General features: G+C 43.2%; 3 protein-coding genes across 3 annotated transcripts in view; 1 reads left to right on the top strand and 2 right to left on the bottom strand.

Annotated features, from left to right (window-relative positions):
* The window catches only part of LOC122720059 (lachesin-like), a 30,195-nt gene extending 27,113 nt beyond the window's left edge, over positions 1-3,082 (bottom strand). Inside the window, exon 1 of the mRNA XM_043946502.1 lies at positions 2,882-3,082. The gene's annotated coding sequence lies outside the window, so the exon portion shown is untranslated. The remainder of the gene's footprint in view (positions 1-2,881) is intronic.
* Positions 1-23,599, top strand: part of LOC122720053 (protein pygopus) — a 53,040-nt gene that overhangs the window by 24,228 nt on the left and 5,213 nt on the right. The gene's annotated exons all lie outside the window — the stretch shown is intronic.
* On the bottom strand, positions 16,229-20,940 carry LOC122720067 (ejaculatory bulb-specific protein 3-like). The gene is made up of 3 exons (XM_043946515.1): positions 20,780-20,940; positions 16,960-17,149; positions 16,229-16,641 (listed from the first exon to the last, which is right to left on the bottom strand). The coding sequence occupies exons 1-3, from the start codon at positions 20,795-20,797 to the stop codon at positions 16,496-16,498; spliced, it is 354 nt and encodes a 117-aa protein (XP_043802450.1). The 5' UTR covers positions 20,798-20,940; the 3' UTR covers positions 16,229-16,495.

Here is a 23,599-nt window from a genome sequence, read left to right as displayed (position 1 = left end):
TCTCTCTCTCTCTCTCTCTCTCTCTCTCTCTCTCTCTCTTATACGTACGCTCTTTGTATTAGCGGAAGTGGGTGGAAAAGAGCCACGACCTCTCCTCTCCTCTCCTCTCCTCTCCTCTCCTCGATAAACATCGATTCTCGAACAACGCTGCCCTGCTCTTCCCGCCCCATACATATCGGCTCGTCGAATCTTTTTCGAACCGATGTCAGATTATAAGCTCTTTGTTTTATCTCGCTGACGCGTGATCGATGCTTTTCGAGAACGAAGGGAGAGATAGAGAGGAGAACGGACGAAATCCGGCCGCCGCCGGCTCGTTGAAAATCAACCTCCCCTTCCCTTTCCTTCCCTCTTGATCCTCGGAGAGAAACGGAGAGAAAAATTCTTCCTCGGACGTGCGCTCCGAACAATCCTCGCTTCGGGTGCGAATCTCGATCGAGGGAAGAGGGGGGGAGGGGGTTCGAACGAGGGATACGAACACGCGACGCGAGGGACACGCGGCACGTCCTGGCAAAGCTATCAGGCCACTGTTCTCGAAATCTTAATTTCGAGGATAGATATCGATTGCGCGGGTAATTCACTTTACACCCGGTCTAACAATTTTATGGAAGAAAACTGGAGGAGGGTGGGGAAGAAAATCGGATTTTCGTCACCGTTAAAAGCTTTCCCTTTCCCCCGCCCCCCCCCTCCCTCCCTCCGCGGAGCAGATTGATAATACAAGGATCCGGGCGTGAGAGATTTCACTTTTCGAAGCAAAATTCCATTTCCGACCGTCTTCCGTGTGTTTACCGTGATGAGCTGTTTGCTCGCAAACATAGTCTCCGCTCAGAAAAGAATCGCGCAAACGTTATGACCGATTTAAAAGCCCCGTCGACGAAATGGTCGGGGGGAGGAGGGAGGGGAGGGGGGAGATGCCTTTGCGAGCGCTTGCTTCCACCTCACAGAGAAGAGAGAGATAGATAGATAGATAGATAGATAAAATACCAGAAGACACAGAGAGAGAGAGAGAGAGAGAGAGAGAGAGAGAGAGAGAGAGAGAGAGAGAGAGGAAGGAAAGCTTAATAGCTCGGTTCGCATTGTACTGGAAATAAGTTGATCTTGATGATTCGGACGAGGATGAATCCATTCCCCTTTCCGCCCCTCCTCTAAGAGGAATGAAGCCTCTCTTTGATAATTTGGTAATCCCGAAAAATTGGAATTTCTCGTTTTGTCTTCGTTACGCCGATGAGACGGCGTTAAGCGCGGCTTAAATATCACGGGAGTCAAGGATCACGGATCTCCGACCGATAACTTCTTCCCTTCCTCCCCTCCAACTGTACAATCAAGGGAAAAACGTCAACCTCATCATTTTTATCGGGGGAGGGGTTCGAGGAATATCGTCTCGAAAATCGTTGATTAACCACCAAGTTCGAAAGTTTTCGAATCTTCGAACGGCCCAACGTTTCCTCCGAGAACCGTTGTATCCATGTATTAATATGAGAATAATAATAATAATAATAATAATAAAAATAATAATAATAATAATGATAGGCGAACTGATAACAGATCTCCACTTTTCTCCATCTCTCTTTCCCGACTCGTCCGTTTCCGAGTCGATCGAGTCGAGTCACGGTTTCAACTCTCTCCCGCGAGTTAGATTGCACACGTATTTATACGTATGTAGAAGATTTATTTCCCGCGATCGCGTTGCGTCGCCCCGTAATCCGAAGAATAATTTCGGGACGCGGTGGCGTTGGAGACGCGAGGACTCGCATACATGTGCACACACATGATGCATACATCACACCCGTACCTACTATGCAAATACTACGGGGGCCATTCTCCCCGTGGAAACGGATTAATCGTCTAGAATACCGGTGTCGAGAGCAATCGGTATCCGTTTTTGCCAACAATCCTTCCCTCCCCCCCCCCCTCTCCTTTTCGGTGTCGATCGTTAACTGAAGATCGTTAACTCGGGCACGGCGTTCGCGATTTGGATATTTTCTCCCCCCTCCTCTTCATCCAACGATCAAGACGATCGTAACGATCAATCTTCCTCCGCGAGAAATCTTAGAATGCGTTTAAACTGGGTGTTTAAGAGGAACGTAGAAATATCCACGGCACGCGGAGAACGGTGGAGAAATGATGAGGCGCGTGGATGAAGAAGGAGGACGGGAGGGAAGGGAGCGCGACATTGAAAATTCATACTTCTATTCTATATTACCGCGTAATAACAAATCCCGTTCGAAGGAGGAATTTATCAAAGTCAACGACAAACCCATTAGCCGTGATCGCCGTCTAACGGTGACCGTTCGGTAAAAAATGCCTCATATACGAATAGATATATATATATATATTCGTCCCTCGTTCGTCTCGTTCCCTTTCGTTTTTCTCTCTCTCTCTTTTTCTCCTCCCGCTCCTTCGATCGATCGCAAATCGGTCAACGGTCGTTAATAACTCGATTTTCGATCTATCTTCTACCAAGCACGTAGATGGAAGAATTACCGCCGATATTTCCGATATGACCGAAAATTGAATCGCCGATTATTATCATTATCATTATTATTATTATTATTATTATATCTCTCCCTCCGTCCTCCATTTTCGAATCGTTACCGTCACCGTTGAATCGAGAGATTCGTTATCCCCTCCCTCCCCCTCGCTTACGCGATCCTTAATAATTCACTTGGAATTCAGGGGGGAATCCCATTCGAAAATATTGCGATCCGATGCGTTATGGGTCCCAGGCGGAAAATCGCCACCTCTCGTATCCACGGATCCTCTCGATCCTCCCTCCCCCAATTTTGTGGATTTTATCGCGACTGTTTCGAACGATCGATCGATCGATCGATCGACGTGTTTGTCCGCGCGGTGGCCGAAGCGCGGTGAAAGGATTCGTGGTTACCTCGTGAGAAACGTGTAGCATTATATTCGCGAATGGACGCGAATGAACGCGCTTCCCATACGCGTTCCGATCGATACGCGGTTTCTTCCTTCTCTCGTCTACCTCTCTTCCCTACCCTACGATGCACCACTCCGCCGATTTTACATACATCTACCGATCGAGCGAGCGGGGCCGATCGAGCTCGGATACGAACGAGGTGGGCGCGCGCGCTATCCTCCCTTCGCCGACGGACGCATCCCCGGGCATCGAGACGCGTGTACTGACAGCGCCGAGCTGGCCGCGGACCGCTCGAGTCGGGCGCCGTCGGAACGCTCTCCGCCACGGAACGCTCGCCTCGCATCGCGCAGGCCCAGGACCTCCCGCCGTCCCTTCTTCCCTCCTTCCTCTTACCATTTTCCACTCCCTCTCTTCCTCTTTCTCTTTCTCTTTCTCTTTCTTCCATGCTACGCGCCGTTAGGTGTGTATAATATTCAATTTATTACGCGTAGCTTTGATGCGTGGAGAGGAGGAGGGGGGGTCCATTTCGGGAAAATATGGGGGAGGAGGGGAGAAGATCGAGACGGCGAGAAGATCGAAACACAGATTTCTTTTTTTTTTTTTTTTTTTTTTCTTTCCTTCCTTCCTAGAACGTGTAAGCGTTAGATCCGAGATCCGAGAGACAATTTGCCTTTTGTTTCTCGGGGGAGGGGGAGGAAATTCTCCGATCGGCGATGTTGAGCCGGAGAAATAAACGGGGAGGAGGAGGAGGAGGAGGAGGAGAGGGTAGGAGGAGATCGAGTATCGTTGGCGCGCTTGCGCCTCCCTCCTCCCTCCTCCTTCGAGACCGAAAAATTCCCTCCTAAAATCGTTTTTTTCCTCCCCTCCCCCCTCCCACTCAAGATCTCGATCGTCTTTCCGATATCGAGGCGAGTCGAGAGAAAAAAGAAAAAGAAAAAAAAAATCGCGAAATTTTTCCAACGGATCGGATCGAAAAGTTGACTTTACACCCCGCCATTTCCCGAAATAACATTTATTTTCCTATATATGTGTATATATATATATATATACACGCCATAGGTTTTGGTTAATAGGGGAGCAAATATCGATGGAAAAATAACGCGGTCACGATCGGTTTTAACCGGTTCCGTTTGTAACGCTACACTTTGCGTTGTCCGAATATTTCGACGAGCCGCGTGGAAAACCATATTCCGTCGTATTTGCCAATCGTCGAATATTTTAACGGGGGCGAGTGGGGGAGAGGGGGGGCGAGGGGAGGGGGCGGCAAACGTTCGAGCTTTTAAAAACTGTCGGTTAGCGAAACGTTAAACCGTATCGACGTAAAATACGTCTAGCTAACCATTTCCGTTCCCCTCCCCCCCCCTTCCCCCTACTGTTTCCAGATATCAAGTAAAAACCGAACCGGATGAAAAGATCTCGTTCGTCGATCCCCCCCCCCGCCCCCTCTTACCGATTTTCGAGGGATGCGAAACGCGATTGAAACGCGCCTAAACTCACGAAAATTCACGAGCGAAGAACATTGCTGCGAGAGGTGGCACGCTCGTCGATTACGAGGAAGCGGGGGGAAAGGGGGAAAGTACGCGTTAAGGGTTACCGTTCGCCGGATGCAAAAACAAGCGCGTGCAAAGAGACCGATGCGAAATTGCCGCTTAAGCTGCAAGATGGATGAAAAAAGGTTTAGAAGATTCCGGCAGAAAAGCGGAATAACCAAGGTTTCAACGGGGCCCGAGCATAACCTGGTGAAAAATTTCTTCCCCCTCCCTCCCTATCTATCTACGACGACGATGATATCCCTTCTACCACCGCTTGTCGGATTACATCGCGAGCAACCGCGAAGCGCTACATTCGTCGTTTCATCCCGTAGCTGGAAAATCCAGACGATTATCCCGATGATAGTTTGATATTTGCTTTAAATTAATTTGACGTTTATCTCCTCCCTCCCCCCGGGAACGGAGGACGAGTCTTAGGGTAGGGTAGGGTAGAGAGGAACGCGCCTCGTCTATTTACGGATCGCCGTTCGATTTACCGGATTCGACGCGATAAACTTTTTCCCCGATATTCGCGTTACGTTAACTTTCCAACGATTATCGAGAAAACATCGAGAAACATGTTTCGAACTATGGGTTATCGGCTATGAGATTTGATCGTTTCCAACGTTCCATGAGCGCGCGAGGCGTGCCGATCCGATCCTCTCGGTTCCATAGCTTGTATATATAAAGCGATTCGTCGATAAGAGGATGCACCGACTTAAATTTGAAAAAAAAAAAAAACCGACCACCAATCCGGTACACGTAGCAGTACGTATAAAATTATCACATAATATTATTATGTAAATATTATTTAATATTATTTAAAGATTTAAAAAATTCGACGAATTCGAAACATCTCCTGTGACCAAATTACAAATCGAGCGAATTTTTCATTTTACGATGAACGTGCGTATATATAATCAGCATGTACGATATATCGTATTCGGTTGTCGAGAGAGAGAGAGAGAGAGAGAAAGAGAGATAAAAGAGAGAGAAAAAAGTATGGGAATCAACAGGATTCAAGTGCGCGGCGCGGTCGAGCCGGTAAAACGGGATTTAGCCAATTAAATAATTTACAGTGGTCGGTAGATACAATTAGCAAAATGACATGCGTTCCATCGGCGATCGGCCGGGTACATGGATATTCGAGACGTAATAGTCGTTTTGGATTTCGGTCGAATCGAATTATGCTTTGGCGCAATGCATCAGGGGAGAATTTACATCCGCGCGCCATACGTTTTAGGCATTCAGCCCTCCGTTAACCGATCCTGTAATCCGTTAGCAAAAAGATTACCTTATGCTCGAGGCCGCATCATTACTCGAGTTTACTTTCAATTTTCTCCACCATCTTCCTTCTTTCTCTCCGCGTGGACCGCGTCTCTTCTCGTTGGCTCGAAAACTTTTCGATCCCCGTGATAATGAAATAGGCGAGAGAAACCTTCTCCCTTCGATTATTGTCGTTTCTTCTTTCACTTTTCTTTTTCCTTTTTCCTTCCCTCCCCCCCATTTCAGAAGAGAAACGATTCGGAAAACGGAGCGATCCGAAAGCACGGATCTTAATACCGTAATCGTCGATAATATATCGGAGGCTGCATTATATCCGAGTTCGAATTATATCGGAGTAGCAGCGCCGGCAGAACTTGGGAAATAATGGGTCGATAGAAATGGTGGAGCGGTGATAAAGTAACGGTATATATTGCAAAGTATAGAGCTAGTTAAAACTTAGTCGCAGAAACTATTTGTGGTGTAATAGATATCGTTTTACGTTACGGCAGCTATCTGCAAACTTTAGCCGCGCTTCATTGTTAAGCTCGCCACTTGAAGAGGCGGCTAACAACGATTTCGATAACAACGAAGGTTCCACTTTTCTTTTCTTTCCACGTAGGAGATTGTTTGGAAAGAAAAAGTAAAGATTCGCATTCTCGAAACACGACGAAGAACACGGCGAGAGAAACGAGATTTCAAAATTTTGCGTAGATTACGTCTCTCGGCCGTAAGACGTCTTGCCTGGAAAGTTCGTTTACCGTTTACAACGCGACGCGCTAATGCCGGTGAACCTTCGAAGCACGGTCCACGTGCGCGCTTGTATACCTAGCTCGCGCGCAAGGGGCAAACGTTTACGTACATTTCATAAAATACGTGACTCAGCGTATTTTCGCCGGCTTATCTTCGCCGCCACACATGTTACGTTGTCCACTACGCGTACGCGTGTCAGTCCGTGCGCCTATGCTCGATTCGCGCTCTCGTGTGCGCGCGTTAAAATGTACCGCACACTGTAGCGTGCCACGCTATGTTTGTCGTAATAAACGGCGACCGTGGAAGCAGTTCTAATCGCGTCGATCAGTTTCGTCCCTCTTTTTTTAAAAAAAAAAAAAAAAAAAAAAAAAAAAAAGAAAAGAAAAAAAGTAAAACACTCGTAACGTGTGCACGGGCGTATATACGGCGTATATAGTAAGAAAGTGAGAACGGTGAACGCGGTGTGGATGATCGTTCGAATCGAAATAAGAGGGAAAGAAAACAAAAAAGGAAAGAGAAAAGGTTTGTAGGACGCGAATCGGTCCGTACACTTTCCCTCGGTCCGTTTGTTTACGATACGATTACAGCGTGGCATCGAGTCGTAGCGGTCAAAAGACCGATGGAAGGACTATCCGCGCTGTATTTACGAACGTTGCCCGATGAATTCTCGGAAGTCGTAAAACGTAGGAACGTTCACGCCGCGTTCACCGACCATTTTACGAGTAATTTCCCGCGAGTGTTGAGTTTCCTGAGATGCGACAGACGCGACGAAACTCGTCCCTTTCTGTGTCTCCGTTTCCAGTTAGGGGAAACCGTCACTCGGGTGCGGAAACTCTGCTTGCGGAAAACACCTTCTCCCTCGGTTTGAATACTAATTAAGTATTTCAATTTCGCTCGCATTAATATTAAACACGCCGGACACTCCGCGAGGCGAGTATTTGAAAACGATAAAGGAACGATAAATCGACCGTGCTTCCATCGATTCGTTTTCATTTCCAATCCCTTCCCCCTTCCCCTGTTCGAAAACTTCGATTTCCTTCTCTTCCTTTCGAAGAGAGAAGTGAAATCATCGACTGTCCGCCGGTTAGTTATCGAGTTATCGAAATCGATGGATAAAGCTAATTAATATAAATACGCGTCAACGATAAGGGACACCCTCTCCCTCCCTCCCGCCGCTTCCCCCTGTGCGCGATTCGCGTGCGTTCATTTCCGGAAGTACGTGTCCGTAATCCCGGCGAGATCGATGGTTTTAATCAAGAAAATGTCTCTCCGCATCATAGCTCGTGAGCAAATCTCTGGCGGTCATGTTTATTAAAAATAAAAATAACGCACAACGCGGGATCCGGGTTAAAAAGAGAATAATGCATTCCAACGGCACTGGATTAATATTCGAAGACCCGTAACGCCGGTCTGTTTCGAGCTGCTCTTAGCACCATCTATCCATCCATCCATCCATCCAGCCAGCCAGTCAGCCAGCCAGCCAGCCAGCAAGCCAGCCAACCAACCAACCAACCAACCAACCAACCAACCACCCAACCAACCAACCATACAGTCACACATACAGACAGCCAGTCAGCCAGCTTGCTTGCTTGTCTGCCAGCCGCTCGTTCCGCTCTTTCCCCGATACCTATCAAGGTTATTGGTACACGAAAATTTCTTTCGATAGGAAGCAGACGAAGAGAAATTCTTTCAGACGAACGTTCGAGTCCAGCGGGACTCCGCGAGGTTTCCCGCGCCGACCCAACGTTGCCGTTGTTTTCTCAACACCGTTCGCGGCACACGCGACTTCGCGCTATATGCCGACAGCGAAGTGAAATTCTCGGCGAAACCTTTTTTTCCTCTCCTTCGTTCTTCTTAATTAAAAATTTCAATCACGCGTATCGATGCCTCTCCCGGCTTTCTCGATGTTTCACGACGTTTCGACGAGTGGAAACGGTCGTAGGAGACGGTCGTACTTTCACATTTTCCACCGCGTGATAACGTAGTTATCGCGGGTTTAACGGCCGGCCGTGAATAGAGACTAACTATATTAGTCTTCCAATAAGCAGCTTCGGTTTCAGTGGAAAGTTTCGCCTTGTAATTGCAACGAGTAACTTTATTGTATGCGCCGTCGTCGTCGTGGAGATCGTCCTCTCCGGATACAATCCATGAAATTCACTTGCTGCGCTCGGCCGCCAAAGCTCCGTAGATTAACATTGCCTCGAATGGAGAACGCTACGAATGCCGACTCCAACGCCAATGAGTTTTCGAGTATAACTTGGAAACGGCTTGGATCCTGTCGGAATGACTCCTGTCACCAGTGAAAAATAGAAAATCCGATAACTCGATCCAAATATCCTATGTATATTTTCAAATTTCGATTATATATATATATATATATTTTTTCAATATTATTATTCGAATATTAAGGAAGAATGAAAAGAGAATAATAAAAGGATTCGATCGAATATCCACGGGACGACGATACAACGCCAGTAGCGGTAATAATAGTAGCATAAAGGTGCGAGACGTTAAAGGTGGCACTTAATGATATTTGCACCCGGGTTACAGTTTATTACGAGCCGACTATTGCCGCTAGTTCTCTTAAATGCCGTTGAATGGGAGAGAGCATCGTGCGAAGCGCGCAATTACTGCGACGAAGAAGAAGAAAAAGAAGAAGAAGAAGGAGAAAAAAATTAACGAAAGATCGGAGATGATACGAATTACACTGTTGCCATTTACGAAAGTCGATCGAGTAACGTTCGAGTTTTCGTTCTCGCGTCAAAGTGTATAGTACGCGTCACATCGATCGACAGACATCCGCGATAAAGTGAAGTTCGACGCGTGAATCTACGAATCTATTCGAGACTCGTGAATTTCCATTTCGTCTGTACTGCTACGAGTCGTTACCGATCGAATCGTCGTGATACGTTCGTTCCACGGAAGACCAGCACGGAGAACAATTACACCGATTGGAGGGCATAAAAATGCATGAAGTCAACGTGGAATTTCCTAGAAATTCCGCGACGCACCAGTTGTACGGAGGGAGGAGAAAGGGGAAAGGGAGCACAATAGATTCCATGGAAGAAGGAAAAAGCGATTTTATAAAGGTCTAAGCAACTGCGAATGTACCGGTTATTTTAGAGTTGGATGGAACGAATGGTTCTTCCTTCTTCGGATCGGATTCGATCGGAAGAAACGTTTTCTAAATCTTAGTCGTTTACGTTATGCTCGAGTTCGTATGGAACGCGGTACTTCTTACAACGATATCGCATCTTCGTACGCGCCATATATAAGAATTTCTTTCGTAACAACTTTAAATCTTTCCCTCGAGTCCACGAAATGAAGAAAAAGAAAAAGAAGAAAAAAAAAAAAGAAGAAAAAAAAAGGAGAAAAAAGAAAAAGAAAAAAGAAAATCGTTTATATTTTTATCGATTTATCGATTATAATTACACGATTATCGATATTGTATATCGAGGCATGATCTCGCAGATATAGGATAGAGAAGTACATTTGGAAATTTGGCAATGGCATAGAATGGTGGATATATAGATATATATATATACGCGAACGAAGGGGAATTGAACAATGGGATTGCCAGGACGATTATTAGCCGTGAATATCAAGGACGGGGAAAATTGCTCGGCAGGAGGAGATCCCCCACCACGCCGTTGTGCTGTGGGTAATATGATCCTTTCGACAGGAATAAGGAAGGAACCTCCGACCTTCCTTACTTCCTCCCATCTCTCGATCCTTGTAACCTCGTTACTCGAACTCCTGGTGAGGATGAGAGACGAATGTTCCCGAAGCGCGCGATGCCGTCACGACTGATACGTGACGACGCGGCTCGTTCTTCTCGATAATTACAACTCGGTTGGTAATTCAGCGAAGACAGAAACGGGAGGCCAGTTGTACCGATACCGGTAATCCAATCTAGCCAGGAATAATGAACGTGCGTTTCACCTGTATTTGGCCAAGTTCCCTATTATCTACGCCCCTTGTAATTACATTTTCACATTTCGAAGACTACCACCGTATGACATAATCTAATACGATATAATGCAATCAGTATGGCATCTTGCACGGAAATCTCGCCTCGGGGAAGAGGCGTATAGGCGACGATAATAGGCGACTCGTTGCCGGATCCAAATTCCTCTCCATCGCCTGACAAACCTGTCTCCTCTCTGGATTAAAACATACCTTCTTTGACGAGATAACATTCCACCTTTTCCCACCTTCGTCGATTATTCGCGTAACGATTAAAACGATAAAGACGTTCTCTTCGACCCGATAGTTTCATCTATTTTCGTTCATGTAGCGAAGCTTATCTCTCCTCGTTGAAAAATTGGTCGTTAAGTTCGAGAGGAGAAAGTTTTCGACGTACGTAACGCGGTAATTTCATCGATGGACACCAAGAGAATCGAACAAGGAGCAAGAAGAAAGAAAGAAAGTTAGAACGCGTAATGTATGCCGAATAACGGTTGTTCCGCCGTGGTAAGAGACGCCTATTGGCCAGCCGGATCATCCTTTGCCAACCCTTCGCTCGCTTACCAGCCTCGCATTAATGCGAACCAAAGATATGCACGACGACGACGACGACGACGACGTAGGCTATCCAAGGATGCTTCTTGCAAGAATAAGAGAACAGGATCGCTGGGGATGTCCCGGGATTCTGTCCTCTATCGATCTCTCGCGTATATAGACACTAACTTGTGCCCTCCGCAAGCCGTGCTATGTATCTGCCATATATACATATACCAATCTCTCCGTCCCTATCCATTCTCCTCCTTTGCGTCTCTTTTTCTTCCTCACCTTTTCTCTCTCTCTCTCTCTCTCTCTCTCATTCTCAATCGTTTCTTCCTTCCTCCTATTCTCTGTTTTCCTCCTCCTCGTCTCTCTTTCCACCTCGAATCGCGCTCGTCACCCACCACTCCTCCCTAACGTCCAGCTGTCCCCACATTTGCTTCCTCCCTCTTTCCTATTCTCTTTCTATTTATCCTTCTCTCTCTCTTTCTCTATCCTTCTCGCTCGCGGATTCCTGGCACGCGTACACACATATAGTAGGATCGGAACGTGTGTACCATACACATTGCGTGTCTTCGTCCGTTCTGTTCGGGCCAAGGGAGAGAGAAAGAGGGAGATGAATCGGTCGGTTCGCGCATAAACCCATCGAAGAATATGTGTTATGTATACACAAACAACGCGTGGGATGGACGGAACTGCCTTTGTGTGTTTACCGCATTATTGAGAGATATGACACGCTCCCGGAAGTCCATCAGATCGTAGCCGTCGTTATCGAAAATCAGCGGTCGCGGAAGATTCACTGCACGTCACCACCGGCGCAGAAACGGATTCGGCTTCCCATCCTTAATCCTCTTCAACCGCATCCATTAGCGTGACTTTAACGTAGCAATTAAATGGAAATGTTGTTAGAGAGATGTTTCGTATCATCAAGCTTTTCATAATGACGATGAAAATTCAAAAAGGACGAGTGGACGATTTATCAAATCGACTTGTTCGTTGTTGAAATTCGTTGTTGAAATTCGAGTTTTCCCCTATTTGCACGGTTTTAATTGGGAGGAGGAAAAAAAAAAAAAGGGAGAGGAAAAAAGAAAGAAAAAAAAAGGAAAATTGTTTGAATACGCACACCAACGACGAGACTGATTTATCGACACCGCAAAATGGAATTCGATAGTATTAGTCGCGTATATAACTCAAAGACGTTATACAATTACAATACTATTTCTGAAAGTCCACCAAGTTTCCTGTTGTCTCCAATGGAAACTTGTACAAAGCTGGTGTGCTCGCTGGGGACCAGCTTATACCGCAGTCACGTCACCGGTAATACGGCACAAAGTCGGTCCGAAGCCGAAAGCTCGCCATTGAAGAATATCAACCAGCCCTGTGGAAGACATAATCCTTCCCGCAAGGTTTAACGTCACTCTTTGGATTAACGAAATTTATTTCTTTCAAAGATGAAAGATCGATGCGACTCATGAATTCCTCTGTTTACGCTTAGGTTTTTCACGTACATATATTTTCGATCGGTCGGTAAACCGCGTTTCGATCGTACCGATGAAAGGAAGAAAAATTCATCGCGACCAACGTATACGCGTAATTAGGTACGAGTCGCATGGAACGAGTAGTATGGGACGGAATTGATCCGACTTTACTACGAGCGCCTATATCGTTGCCTATACGTTGATGCAAAGGATGGGGAATCGAGATTTTTTTTTCTTTTTTTTTTTTNTTTTTTTTTTTTTTTTTTTTTTTTTTTTTTTTTTTTCAGTTGACACTACGATTTGTACGAGAGCAACAGGCAACTTTCATTAAGCCTTTTCGAGCCAGTACACTCTCCTCTTGTGTCTATCTCCTCTTCTTTCTCCCTTTCGCGTATCCCTCACTCTCGCTGCGTAATCGAGATTCGTAAAACACAGACTGGCTTAAAAACGCATCTATCTGTTCGAAAGGGAGGATCACGTTCTTTGTGCGATAAAAATATTTTTCAAACGTGTTCCATAAACAAACGTTACTACTTCGATAAGATTCGATATATATATATATATATATATCTTATCCGTATAAAGCATCGTTTCAAATTCCTAGAACGATATATATTACATATGTGTGTATATCGATGGAAAAATAAAAATCGCGTTCGTACTTGGGGCGAAATGCATTTAACCGACAAGTTCGAAATTCGTCCGTATTCCGGAAAGAGTTGCCGGAAGCGTATTGGATATCCTATGCGCTTTAGTCTCGTTAGCATTCTATCCTTTAATTCCGTCCCGTTGTTTTCATTTCTTTTTCTCTGTCGCAATTTCTACCGATCTCTATCGAACCACGTGCCTGTAATCGTTGAACGCTCCCATTCCATCACCCGATCCCGAAGCTATCTTCGATACGCTCCAACTCTCCCTTGACTCAATTCCCCTTTTAATTCCTTTAATTTCGCACGCTGTCCCTGTCGCGTTAACAAACGCGTGCTGCATTACGTTACGTCACGTTACGTGACCAAATTCGTTCATCGTCGATAAAGCGTGGCAAAATCGCGATAAGAGGCTCGCATATGCATCGCATGATTGACACCAACGTCCAGATTACCAGATGAATATATTACTTCGATTCGCGATACACTGGCCGCCGGGCCGGCTCGATACTCGAGTAACGAATACTCCTCGATATTCCTGTCGGCGCGTTCGTGCGTTCCGAATTTAAATACGTTTCGTATTTTCCAACGTTCAAACTCGATCGAATTAAATCGTATCGAATTGAAACTTGCACCGCGTAAATAACCAGCCAATGATTTTAACGATTTTGCGCTTGATTCCTCGTATTACAGATTCGTTTCTACTAGTACTAACGGTAGCGTTGCTATAAAAAATGTCCGATCCGCGCTCACAATGCCACGTATCGTACGAGTGAAAGTTATTTCTCCGTCCGTGTGTAGATCGCATCCATTCTCGAGTATACGATCGAGTCGATTGTGTCTGTTTACGGTACGTGATACGGTACACGAGTAAACGGACAGTTTTTTTCCATTCCCCGTCAACCTGTTTCTCTTCGCGTGTAAATAAATATGGAGGAAAATATATGCAGCGACGTTCGTAGAGAAAATATCAACTGCTTGCTATGGATTTTTATTCCATAACTCTTATTTAAAGTTATTCCTTTCCTTCCTTCTCTTCGTTCTCATTTTTCTCATTTTTCAATCGCTCTTCCTATCGTCGCACGATCGTTCGCTTATACCGACTTAACTTTCCTTTTTTACCCTTTTTTACCAACCGAGCGAAACGACTCGATTTTTCCTCGCACGGTAATCGATAATCCCTCAAGATGATGATGCCAGCCGCGTGTCTAGGAAAATCAGACCTCGTTTTAACGATACGATGGATCGAGTCGAAGGATTGAGCGCAGAGGAAGACGATCGTTACATCTGGATCGTATAACGGATTACACAGGGTACACACAAAGGTCACGATCGAACGATCGTAAACAACCGCGCGACTCTTTTTTCTTAATTCCAACTCTATCTATCCTTTTTATCGTTATGCGAGAAAGGTAGATACTTAAGCGTCGCGTATAAACGTTTACCCAAGGTAACGGAACACATTCGTGTTACGGATAAAATGGTTACAATTTTATCGCGGTAACACCCATTTCGAACTTTGCCTTCTTCTCTGTATCTCTACAATTTTTCTTTCCTTTCTTTTCAACGATCGTTCGCTTCGTTTTCTTTTTTTTTTTTTTTTTCTATTTTGAAACACCATATTCTTTCGTTATCGCTTCGGAAAAAGCGAAACAGGAGAAGAAAAGTTAATCCCGTTATTCTTTAACTACATAATATAATAAAAGTCGAGCGATGAATGGAGTGATGAATTCGAAGAGAAACGCGCGAATGTACACGTATATACGATCCATATACTCCGTGTCATCTATGAGGTACCGAGGAGACAAACATTGGTTCTCGACTCCCTCCGACGATTCAATATTTGTATTTCTCGGATGAAAGTGTATCATCGTGCGTCAATCCATCAAAAAGGACAAACGGTCGCCAAAATGTACAATGTATATATCTCGAATCGATCGATTACCAGCTAGATTTTACATGATTCTTCAATTTTTATCTCTCCATCCATTTTTAACTCTCGATAATTAACGAAACACGTTTTCGTTCGTTGATTCAACGAAATGTTACTGTTAATCGAATTTCTCCGAAACGCGAAACGAATTATAATATATAACATTCGTGGAAATTAACCATAAAAATTAATTTGCAAGAAATTAAAAATGGAAAAAAGAATCGAAACGGATCCAAGATCGGATTCATGACCGTACGTATATATACCACGTTTGGAACGAAATAATATGCTCTATGCGTACACGATGGTAAACATCAGGCTAATTGATTTACATCGGTCAGACACAGATTCGACCATTGAATTGATCTTCCTCGGAATCGACGACGAGCCATTTATTGTGATTTACAATTCAAAGATATTCGAAAAAAACGTAAACTTCTGGAAAAATCAATACACAAAAAATTTACAAAAATAGACGAGATTAATCGATTCGATCGAATATCTGAACGTGTTAAAATAATAATATTCCAATTGATTAATAATTCATCGACCATCGTTTTGATATATAGTTATATGCTGGGAATTAGAAATCGCAATGACATCGTCTTGCATCGTTGGAATATTTCAAATATATAGGACGTATGCGAGCCACGCGCACACCAGAGAAGAATACACGTTATTACGATCGTTGCGCAACGAACTTTCGTGGTTAATGGATGAAAAGTGAAACTGCGTAACGTTGCGGTTAAGTAGTAAAAACCAGGGACGAGAAATATTCAACGCTTCAATGAGAATTCAGCCGATATAAAACGCCGCTTGAACAAAGTTTCTCGTTTAGTTTATATATATATAGGGGATAAAGCTATCTATTGTAATACAGTGAGATTGAAACCGGTCGAGACGCCGGAATAAAATATAAAATATGAATCTAGCTTATTATATACATGTTATATAGTATACTTTCCCGCTATTTGTATCCACCATTATTGCTATCCTCGCTTCTGACGTCATGGTCGTAGACGATCGTTCCTCCTTATTCCTCTCTCGATTCTTTTCATTCTTATATATATATATACCACTCTCGTGGTTCTTCTCTCGAACGCTTTGATGCAAATAAATAAGATTCGGTTAGTTGGTGAATTCTACGAATTCGATATCTATAAAATTTCTCGTATAGAATTTTATCAAATCGAAACCACCAGGTTTAATCAGAATTATTTTAGAGAAAATATAAAAATCGTACATTTCGAAAAACAAATTTTATTACGACGTACAAGTGTATTATAAAATACTGTTTTTATATATATATATATATATATAACGGATTAATCGGAATAGTTGCTGGCGAGTTCGATATCTTTATCGAAAGATAAAGGGACGTTAAATATTGAATATCATCGATATTCGGCTATTCTAAACAGATCCTCCTGCTGTTCCATATTTTTTCTCTTTATAGTGTGTATCCAGCATCCAGTTGTTTTCTTCTTAGCCGTTTCCATTATCCCGAAGCCTTACGAAACTCCGGCATACTGCTGCACTATCTTCGACCACTCCTTTGGATAGGTTCGTTGAATGTGTGAAAGGACCTTCTTGATCTGTCGTGTTTCCTCGGGGCTACATTGCGGGCAGGCGCCTCTCAAAACCAGTGGTGCTAAACCTGGATAACAACGGCCGGGTTAAATCGAATTCTGCTGGTAACTTTATAGAAATTTATCGGCAAACTCTTCGAGGGAAACTCGGGACGGCCCTCGAAATACGGAAATAAATCCGATCTAAACAATTCGATGACTCCTCGTCCGAAACACTGCACATTTTTACCGTAGGATAAAAATTTTTTTTCTCTTCAATCTCGATTAAAATCAATTTTATCTTTTCGAATCGAAGGAGATAAAATATCGATTCTTTCGTTTTTTTTTTTTTTTCATAATTCGATCAAACTCGATTAATTCGTTCGAATACTGTACGCAATATTTACTTTTCAATCTTCTCCCGACCGGGTCGCACGGAGCTTCGCCCAATGCGCACTTCAGCTGTCTTCTCAAGTAACGTTGGTCGCTCAAGGCCATATTTAATTGCTCGTCGGAGACCCGCGATCTTCCACTCTGTCCTTCTTCCGTTTCTGCCGCAACGGTGTAGACGAACAGAGCGCAAGCGATCAACAGCGCCTGAAATTATAATTACACCAGATAAACTAAATGCTACAAAATAAACTCGAAGTAAAGAAATTTTAAAAACGAAAGAAAATTTCTACGCGTCGAATCGTAGGAAGAAAGAACTAAAATATTTCCATCTGTTAAAAATAGACTCGAATATATTCGAGAAAGAAGGGTGGATAACAGATAGACGAAGGAAATTGGCAGTTGTAAGGCGGCAAAGGTCGGAAACACGAGTATGCACATAGAGTGGAATGGCGGGAAGGGGTTAAGGTTAGGTGCAGACATTCGCTGCCCTAGCGAAACGCTAACAAAGCTAACACGGGTTAGGAAGCAGTAACCATCGTGAGTAACGAAGGCATCCGCGTACCTACAACTTCCGTTTGTTTGCTTCTGCACGCTCTCCCTTACGGCTCCGTGTTTCCTCGCGCTTTTCCACGATATACATCGATCGATTTTCGAATTTTCTTTTATTTCTTTTATTCACGATCGTTATTTAATTCGAAATGAAGATTGGAAAATTATGTAAATACAGAGGTAAATTAGTTGCAAGTTTTTTGCGAGAATCTTAGCTTCGATTCGTTCTGTAAAATATATGGGATGAAGAGGAATTTACAACGGAAAATAGTTTAAATCGAAGGACTACTTGACTCGATGAATATATTTTTGCGATAGGTCTTTCTATATTGACGACCCTTTTCTTTTTTTCTTTTTTTTTTTTTTTCTTTTTTTCGTTCTTTTGACACGCGCCGTGACGAATATTTCAAAGTTCCATTTTATTTTCGCAGCGTTGTTTGACCTCTCGATTCCACATACATACACATATCTCCTAACGATCGAACTCGTTTTTAAACAACTCGCGTCACAATTCGCCAACCTTCTTTTTTTCTTTTTTTCCTTTCTTTCTTTTTTCTCTCTCTCTCTCTCTCCCTATTCGGCTTCGTTTCGATTTTCCCAATTAAACCACCTAAATTACTCGCGATCCTCGAGAACACTTTGAACGCAATTAAAAACTGGCGCGTTATTATTCGTACGATTTTTCTTCCCCCCCTCCTCCGATCCTTGTAAATATGGTTGAAAAAAGATATCGGGTCGAAAGGGTTGCCTCGTTCGTTCGGATCATTGCGGTCGATACTTGGTCGAATACTTGGGAAATCGGATCGATGGTGGCGGAGTTTCGATTTTCGTATAGGCGTGCTAATAATCGCGACGATTCGGTAAATCATCACGGTACGAGGGTATGTATACGTATACACGGGCCAGGGATGATTTGTGGATTGGATGCGGGCTTCGGGTTACGTGCACGCAAACCGCTTACTTCCGCAAATCGATGCGGATTATAAGAATTATTGGGCCGCTCTAAATGGCAAATGGGTGCGATATAGATTTTATTGCTGTCACGTTGACTGTAACGTAACGTTGTGTACGTTGTAGGTTATTACATCCGAGCGAGACATCCTGACGATCCTCCTCCCTCCCCTCCACCCGTGAATTCCGCGCGAATCCTACGTATGGGCCCGTTAATTATCGTCACGGTCTATGAATGATAATTCACCATTTAAACGGGTTGCCCGGAAAACTCGCGCGACCGTTTGTCGCCCTAATATTCCGTTGCAATTCGCGCAAGCGCGAAACCGCTTGCTCAAACTCTCACGATAAATAAATAATTTATCGTTTGTGTACGGTGCTGGCCGAAATACCGCGTTGTTTCCAGTTATTAAATTAATTTACAATCGCCTGGTCTACTCTGTGTAACAATTATACGATTCCGCGATTTCCATACTCGGTGAATCGATCGAAGGAATTACAAATCGAAGGCGTTACGAGATCATCGTATTATCCCGTAAACGTATCTCGGTCGGTAACAAAATTCGAAGGAAGAGGATAAGGAAGAATCGTTAATCCATTTTTCTTCCATAAATTTTTAACAAAAGATGCGCATCACTGTTTATTCAAGGTAATTGAGTCTTTCGTTCAACTTATTATTCCGTGCAGCACGCCATTTCCATACCGTGTACGTAAATATACAAGATTGCGACACGCATAAGTTATAACGTAAGCAATGCTGTCGGTAAATAGTTTTAAATCAGTTTGCTCGTCCTTGGAGCTGCACTACGTGCCGGAATTTAATCATTTTTTATCGGAAACTGCGAACAAGAAAATGGTAAAATCGATCTGGTTCTCACTTACTATTTCGCTCGATTTCCGCTTTCCTTCGTTTCCACGGGAAATAAACATATAAAAGTTATTTTTTTTTTTTTTAGATCGCACGAAATATTATATAGTAAATAAATATGTATCGTAAATACAAATATGTACTGTTCACTGTTGGAAAGAAGTCTCGTGGGACGGAGCAAGAGGAAGATTCTTCGCTAGGACCGTCTATCCCCATTTCAGACGCTTTGTTGACAATCCTGACACGCTACATAATATAGTAGAAGAACTATAATTTGAATATTTAAAATCGTAAAAATTATTTTCATTTATGAAGTTATGTTAATCTATCTAAAACTGGCTGAAGTATTTTTAAAACTATTAATTATTTTAATAGTATGTTTAGCTTATTCATATATACGATTATTATCTTAATTACTTGAATACAAAATTACATTTATAAATTAAACTAATGTTACAAATAATTAGCCTATATATATTATTAGAGAAAAATAACAAAATTTTTATATTATATCGATACTCTGGATTAATGCATCGAGATGTAAAGATACGTCGATTAATATATGTGACGAATACCATGGAATAGAAATAAAAATGCATGTGAAAATAAATATTTCCTTTACAAATTAACCAATCAAACCGCATTCCTTCTTTTCACCAATGAACTTGGATCGTACATCGAGAGAGAAGTGAAGGAATGCACTCGCGCAAATATCTAGTCCGTATCCTTTTTATAAAAATAAACAAAATAATTGAAAATTTATTGATCCTTTAATATCATAAGGATTTCTCCTGTTCAATATAATTTGTCATTGCGATTATTATCACTCCCACGTATAGTATATTTAAATCAGATTACGTTTCAGAAAATTGATATTTGATTTCTATGTTACGTGTAACGACACTTTCGTATTACGTAGAAATTATCTAACGCGATCGTAATGCTGATGTAACGAACGCTCGATGGAGAAAATCGATCGATAAAAAAGAACGTGAAATCGATACGAGGAAACAAACTTTTAAAAAAAAAAAAAAAAAAAAAAGAAAAAGAAAAAAATACGGATGCAAAAGTAGAAAATAAAATCGCAAGTATGGGTTCGTACGTAGTAGTAGCATCGAAATCACTGATAATGGGCCGTTTAAACGTTATGCGATCTGTATTCGCGATACGTGGGTTTGATCGGGAAAAGTTGTAGATACGTGATACCCTTGTAAATATTCAAGGTAAAAGGACGATCAAGGCGAGGATATCGAATTCGCTGGTCGCGTACGGAGGCAACCATCCCTACGGGAACACCGAGCAAGTCCCAAGGCGACGACAGGAATGGGAAGAGAGAGAAGAGAGAGAGAGAAAGAGAGAAAGAGAGAGTATCCCTCCGGATACTGCGAAACTTTAAATCACCGAGCGTACGTGTACACAGAGAGGTGCGCGTGTATCTACCTGTTGCACGTTCGTCACTCACTCACCTTGATTGCCGAAGCCATGTCGGGGGTGTTGGGGGCGTGCACGATGGATTTCCTGATAACGGCGTGAAGAAAAATGGTAGAAAATCGTCGAAGAAACGAAGAAGTGGTGGCGGGAGGGAGAGGAGAACGAAGTAAAAGCGAAATAAAAACTTATACGATCCTCTCACCGCAAAATCTCGGGACGCACTGGCCCGAAGATACCGTCCGTGGCCTTTCCTCCCCTTCTTCGCCCGATAAATACGAAAGTGTGTGTACCGAGCGACGACGCTACGATGATATATATCGTTGGCTCTCCGTCTCCTCGGCCACCTCGCTCGTGTAACCGGCCAGTTACGATGGTAGGGGAAACCGAGACGTGCGTGAGTGTGCGCACAGTACAGGTCGCACTTTTCCTTCCTTCGTTCTCGCTCTTCCACTTTGCTCCTTAATTTCCTGCGAGTCGTTGCGCTTTCTTTCTCTCTTTCTTCCGCTCGATCGCGCTCCAGTCGCGTCGCTCCACGCGCCACTTCACGCTCGCGTACGCTTTCCTTTCTTCCTCGAACGTTTCACCTCCTTCTCCACCTTTGACATTTCCCACCAACCGAAAACCGAATCTTTTCCATCTCTTTTTCTCGTCCCACTCTCGAGCAACGGAGAACCCTGCTTTGCTTCGCCTCTCTGCCTTTGTTTCTCCTCCCGCCTCGGTCGACTTTAACGATCGGTTCGTCAATTTCGGGAAAAAGAATTCGTCAACTTTTGATTAACATCGATCGTGACATATAACGATAATCTCTTTTTCTCCTCGTCAAAAATATTCCTTCGTTATCGATCTTTCAATGCGAGTTATCATTTCAAAAGCAAAAAAAGACGAGTTTTTTTTTTTGCAACGAGACAAAGATGAGCGTTGTTGGAAACGATCCGACTTTCGATTTTTCATCAAAATCGGGCGAAACGAAGTCGGGCGAACGACAGGGAGAAAGAGAAATTCCGATAAAGCCGCGGATTTAACGGGCGATCGAGCCGACGGCGCAACCGGCGCCACGTTGGAACGTGTGTGTCTGTCCACGACGATAACAGCCGGCGAATTGGTGTGAAAAAAATCGGGTAAAAAGAATAACGATAGGGGTGATCTGCCGTAAAATACGATTAAGCTGCTCACCGAACGTAGCAGAGGGAGAAGGAAAGTGTAACGAGATACCGATACAAGACGGAGAGAGAGAGAAAGAGAAAGAGAAAGAGAGAGAGAGCGGATCAGCTAAAGTCCCGACCCGCTATCGAAACGAAACGAAACGAAGTGATACGAACGCAGCGACCGAAAAGAGAGATTGTGCCTTGTATCGATAAAGATTACACAGGCAGAATTCATTCGTCGATCTACTTTTCGATCCGACGGGATACCGAGATTCGAAGCTTTTGCGGCATCCAGAGAATTTCCTCCTCCCGTCTACGCACCTTTTCCCTATCCCTATTTTTCTCTCCCTCTACTTTTTTCATCTCTCGGAGAGTCACCTCTCCATCATCCGATCTCCCTCCTTTCTTTTTCCTCTTTTCGGTGATTCGTTGTCGAGCGCCGTTTGAATAGACGGATTTCGCTTTTCGAGGCTCGATTCGATTCGATCGAGACGAAATTCATCGTACGATCGAACGATACGAAGAAAAGAGAATCGAGGGATTGACGCGGTTGACGAGTACGTCAGTTGACGTACTTCCTCGTCGATTTTCGTTTAAAATTATACACCGATCCGTGTTTGACAAGACGAAATAATTTTCACGTTTCGAGAGATAGAAATATCTTTGCAAAAAGAAAAGAAAAGAAAAGAAAAGAAAGTCTTTGTATGTAGGAAATAATTCGGCAAACTGAAATGTTTGGACATCGAAGTATCGAGTTTCCAAAGTCACGCGTCACGCGCACCGGTGACTGAAATTCAAGACGAAATTCAGCCATTGTTTACATCATCTCGGAAGGACACGCGTATACGAAATTCCTTATATCGACAATCCTTAACTGACAAATAACGTGTATCGATCTATCCTTGTCCATTACAGACGAAAATCAAGATTCTTCTTTCTTTGATTCCTCACGTATTTGGATATTTCAGTCAAAGATTTACAAATTTCTTCTTTTCTTACATTAAGGGAGAAAAGAATCGATTCTCGTTAATTTTGTTTGAACCATGGCAACGTTACGGATCACCGTTTCTTCACTTTCACTGCTTTCGCCGAGCATGGTTAAAACAGGAAACGACGACGTAACATCTCATCTTGTTTTGCTCGAAGTTGTTATTACAATAATTGCATAGCGTAAGATTCGCTTCGTTTCGATCGAATACATTCTTCATTCAAGCAATCTTCTTTGCGAATCGTTATTATAAGAGCAATAATAACAAAATGATGAGTTCACGTTCTAATTTCTCTTTAAATAAATTTCAAAGATCTCAATTATTTATAATTGATATATGTATTCGAGATCGATATGTTTATCTTCTATAACGTTATTGATAAAAAAGAAGAAAAAAAGAATAAATATTTTAATAAGATTGTTTTTAATGCAATCCCAAACTTTCTTATATTAGAAATTCCAAGATGAAAGTTCATAGAATACGTTACGGTCCGTTAAACGTGCGCGTCTATTGATTCCACGAGAGAAAGTGGAAAAAGTCTAAATCTCTGGCTGAAAGCAGCATAAAAGAACGTTGACTACGTTTATCTCGAGGATATAATTATTATTAATGACGAAAAGGAAATCAACGTTGACAATCAATTGAACGCGCTCGAGATGCGCAAGCGTTTTTGATTTCTCGAAGCTTTCGGCGATGACATTGATCGAAATCACGCACGGAA

The sequence above is a fragment of the Apis laboriosa genome, unplaced genomic scaffold (genome assembly GCF_014066325.1).
Source record: "Apis laboriosa isolate Shangri-la unplaced genomic scaffold, ASM1406632v1 scaffold11_cov152, whole genome shotgun sequence".
In the NCBI taxonomy this organism is placed as follows: domain Eukaryota; kingdom Metazoa; phylum Arthropoda; class Insecta; order Hymenoptera; family Apidae; genus Apis; species Apis laboriosa.
This window is presented reverse-complemented; position numbering and strand designations above follow the sequence as displayed.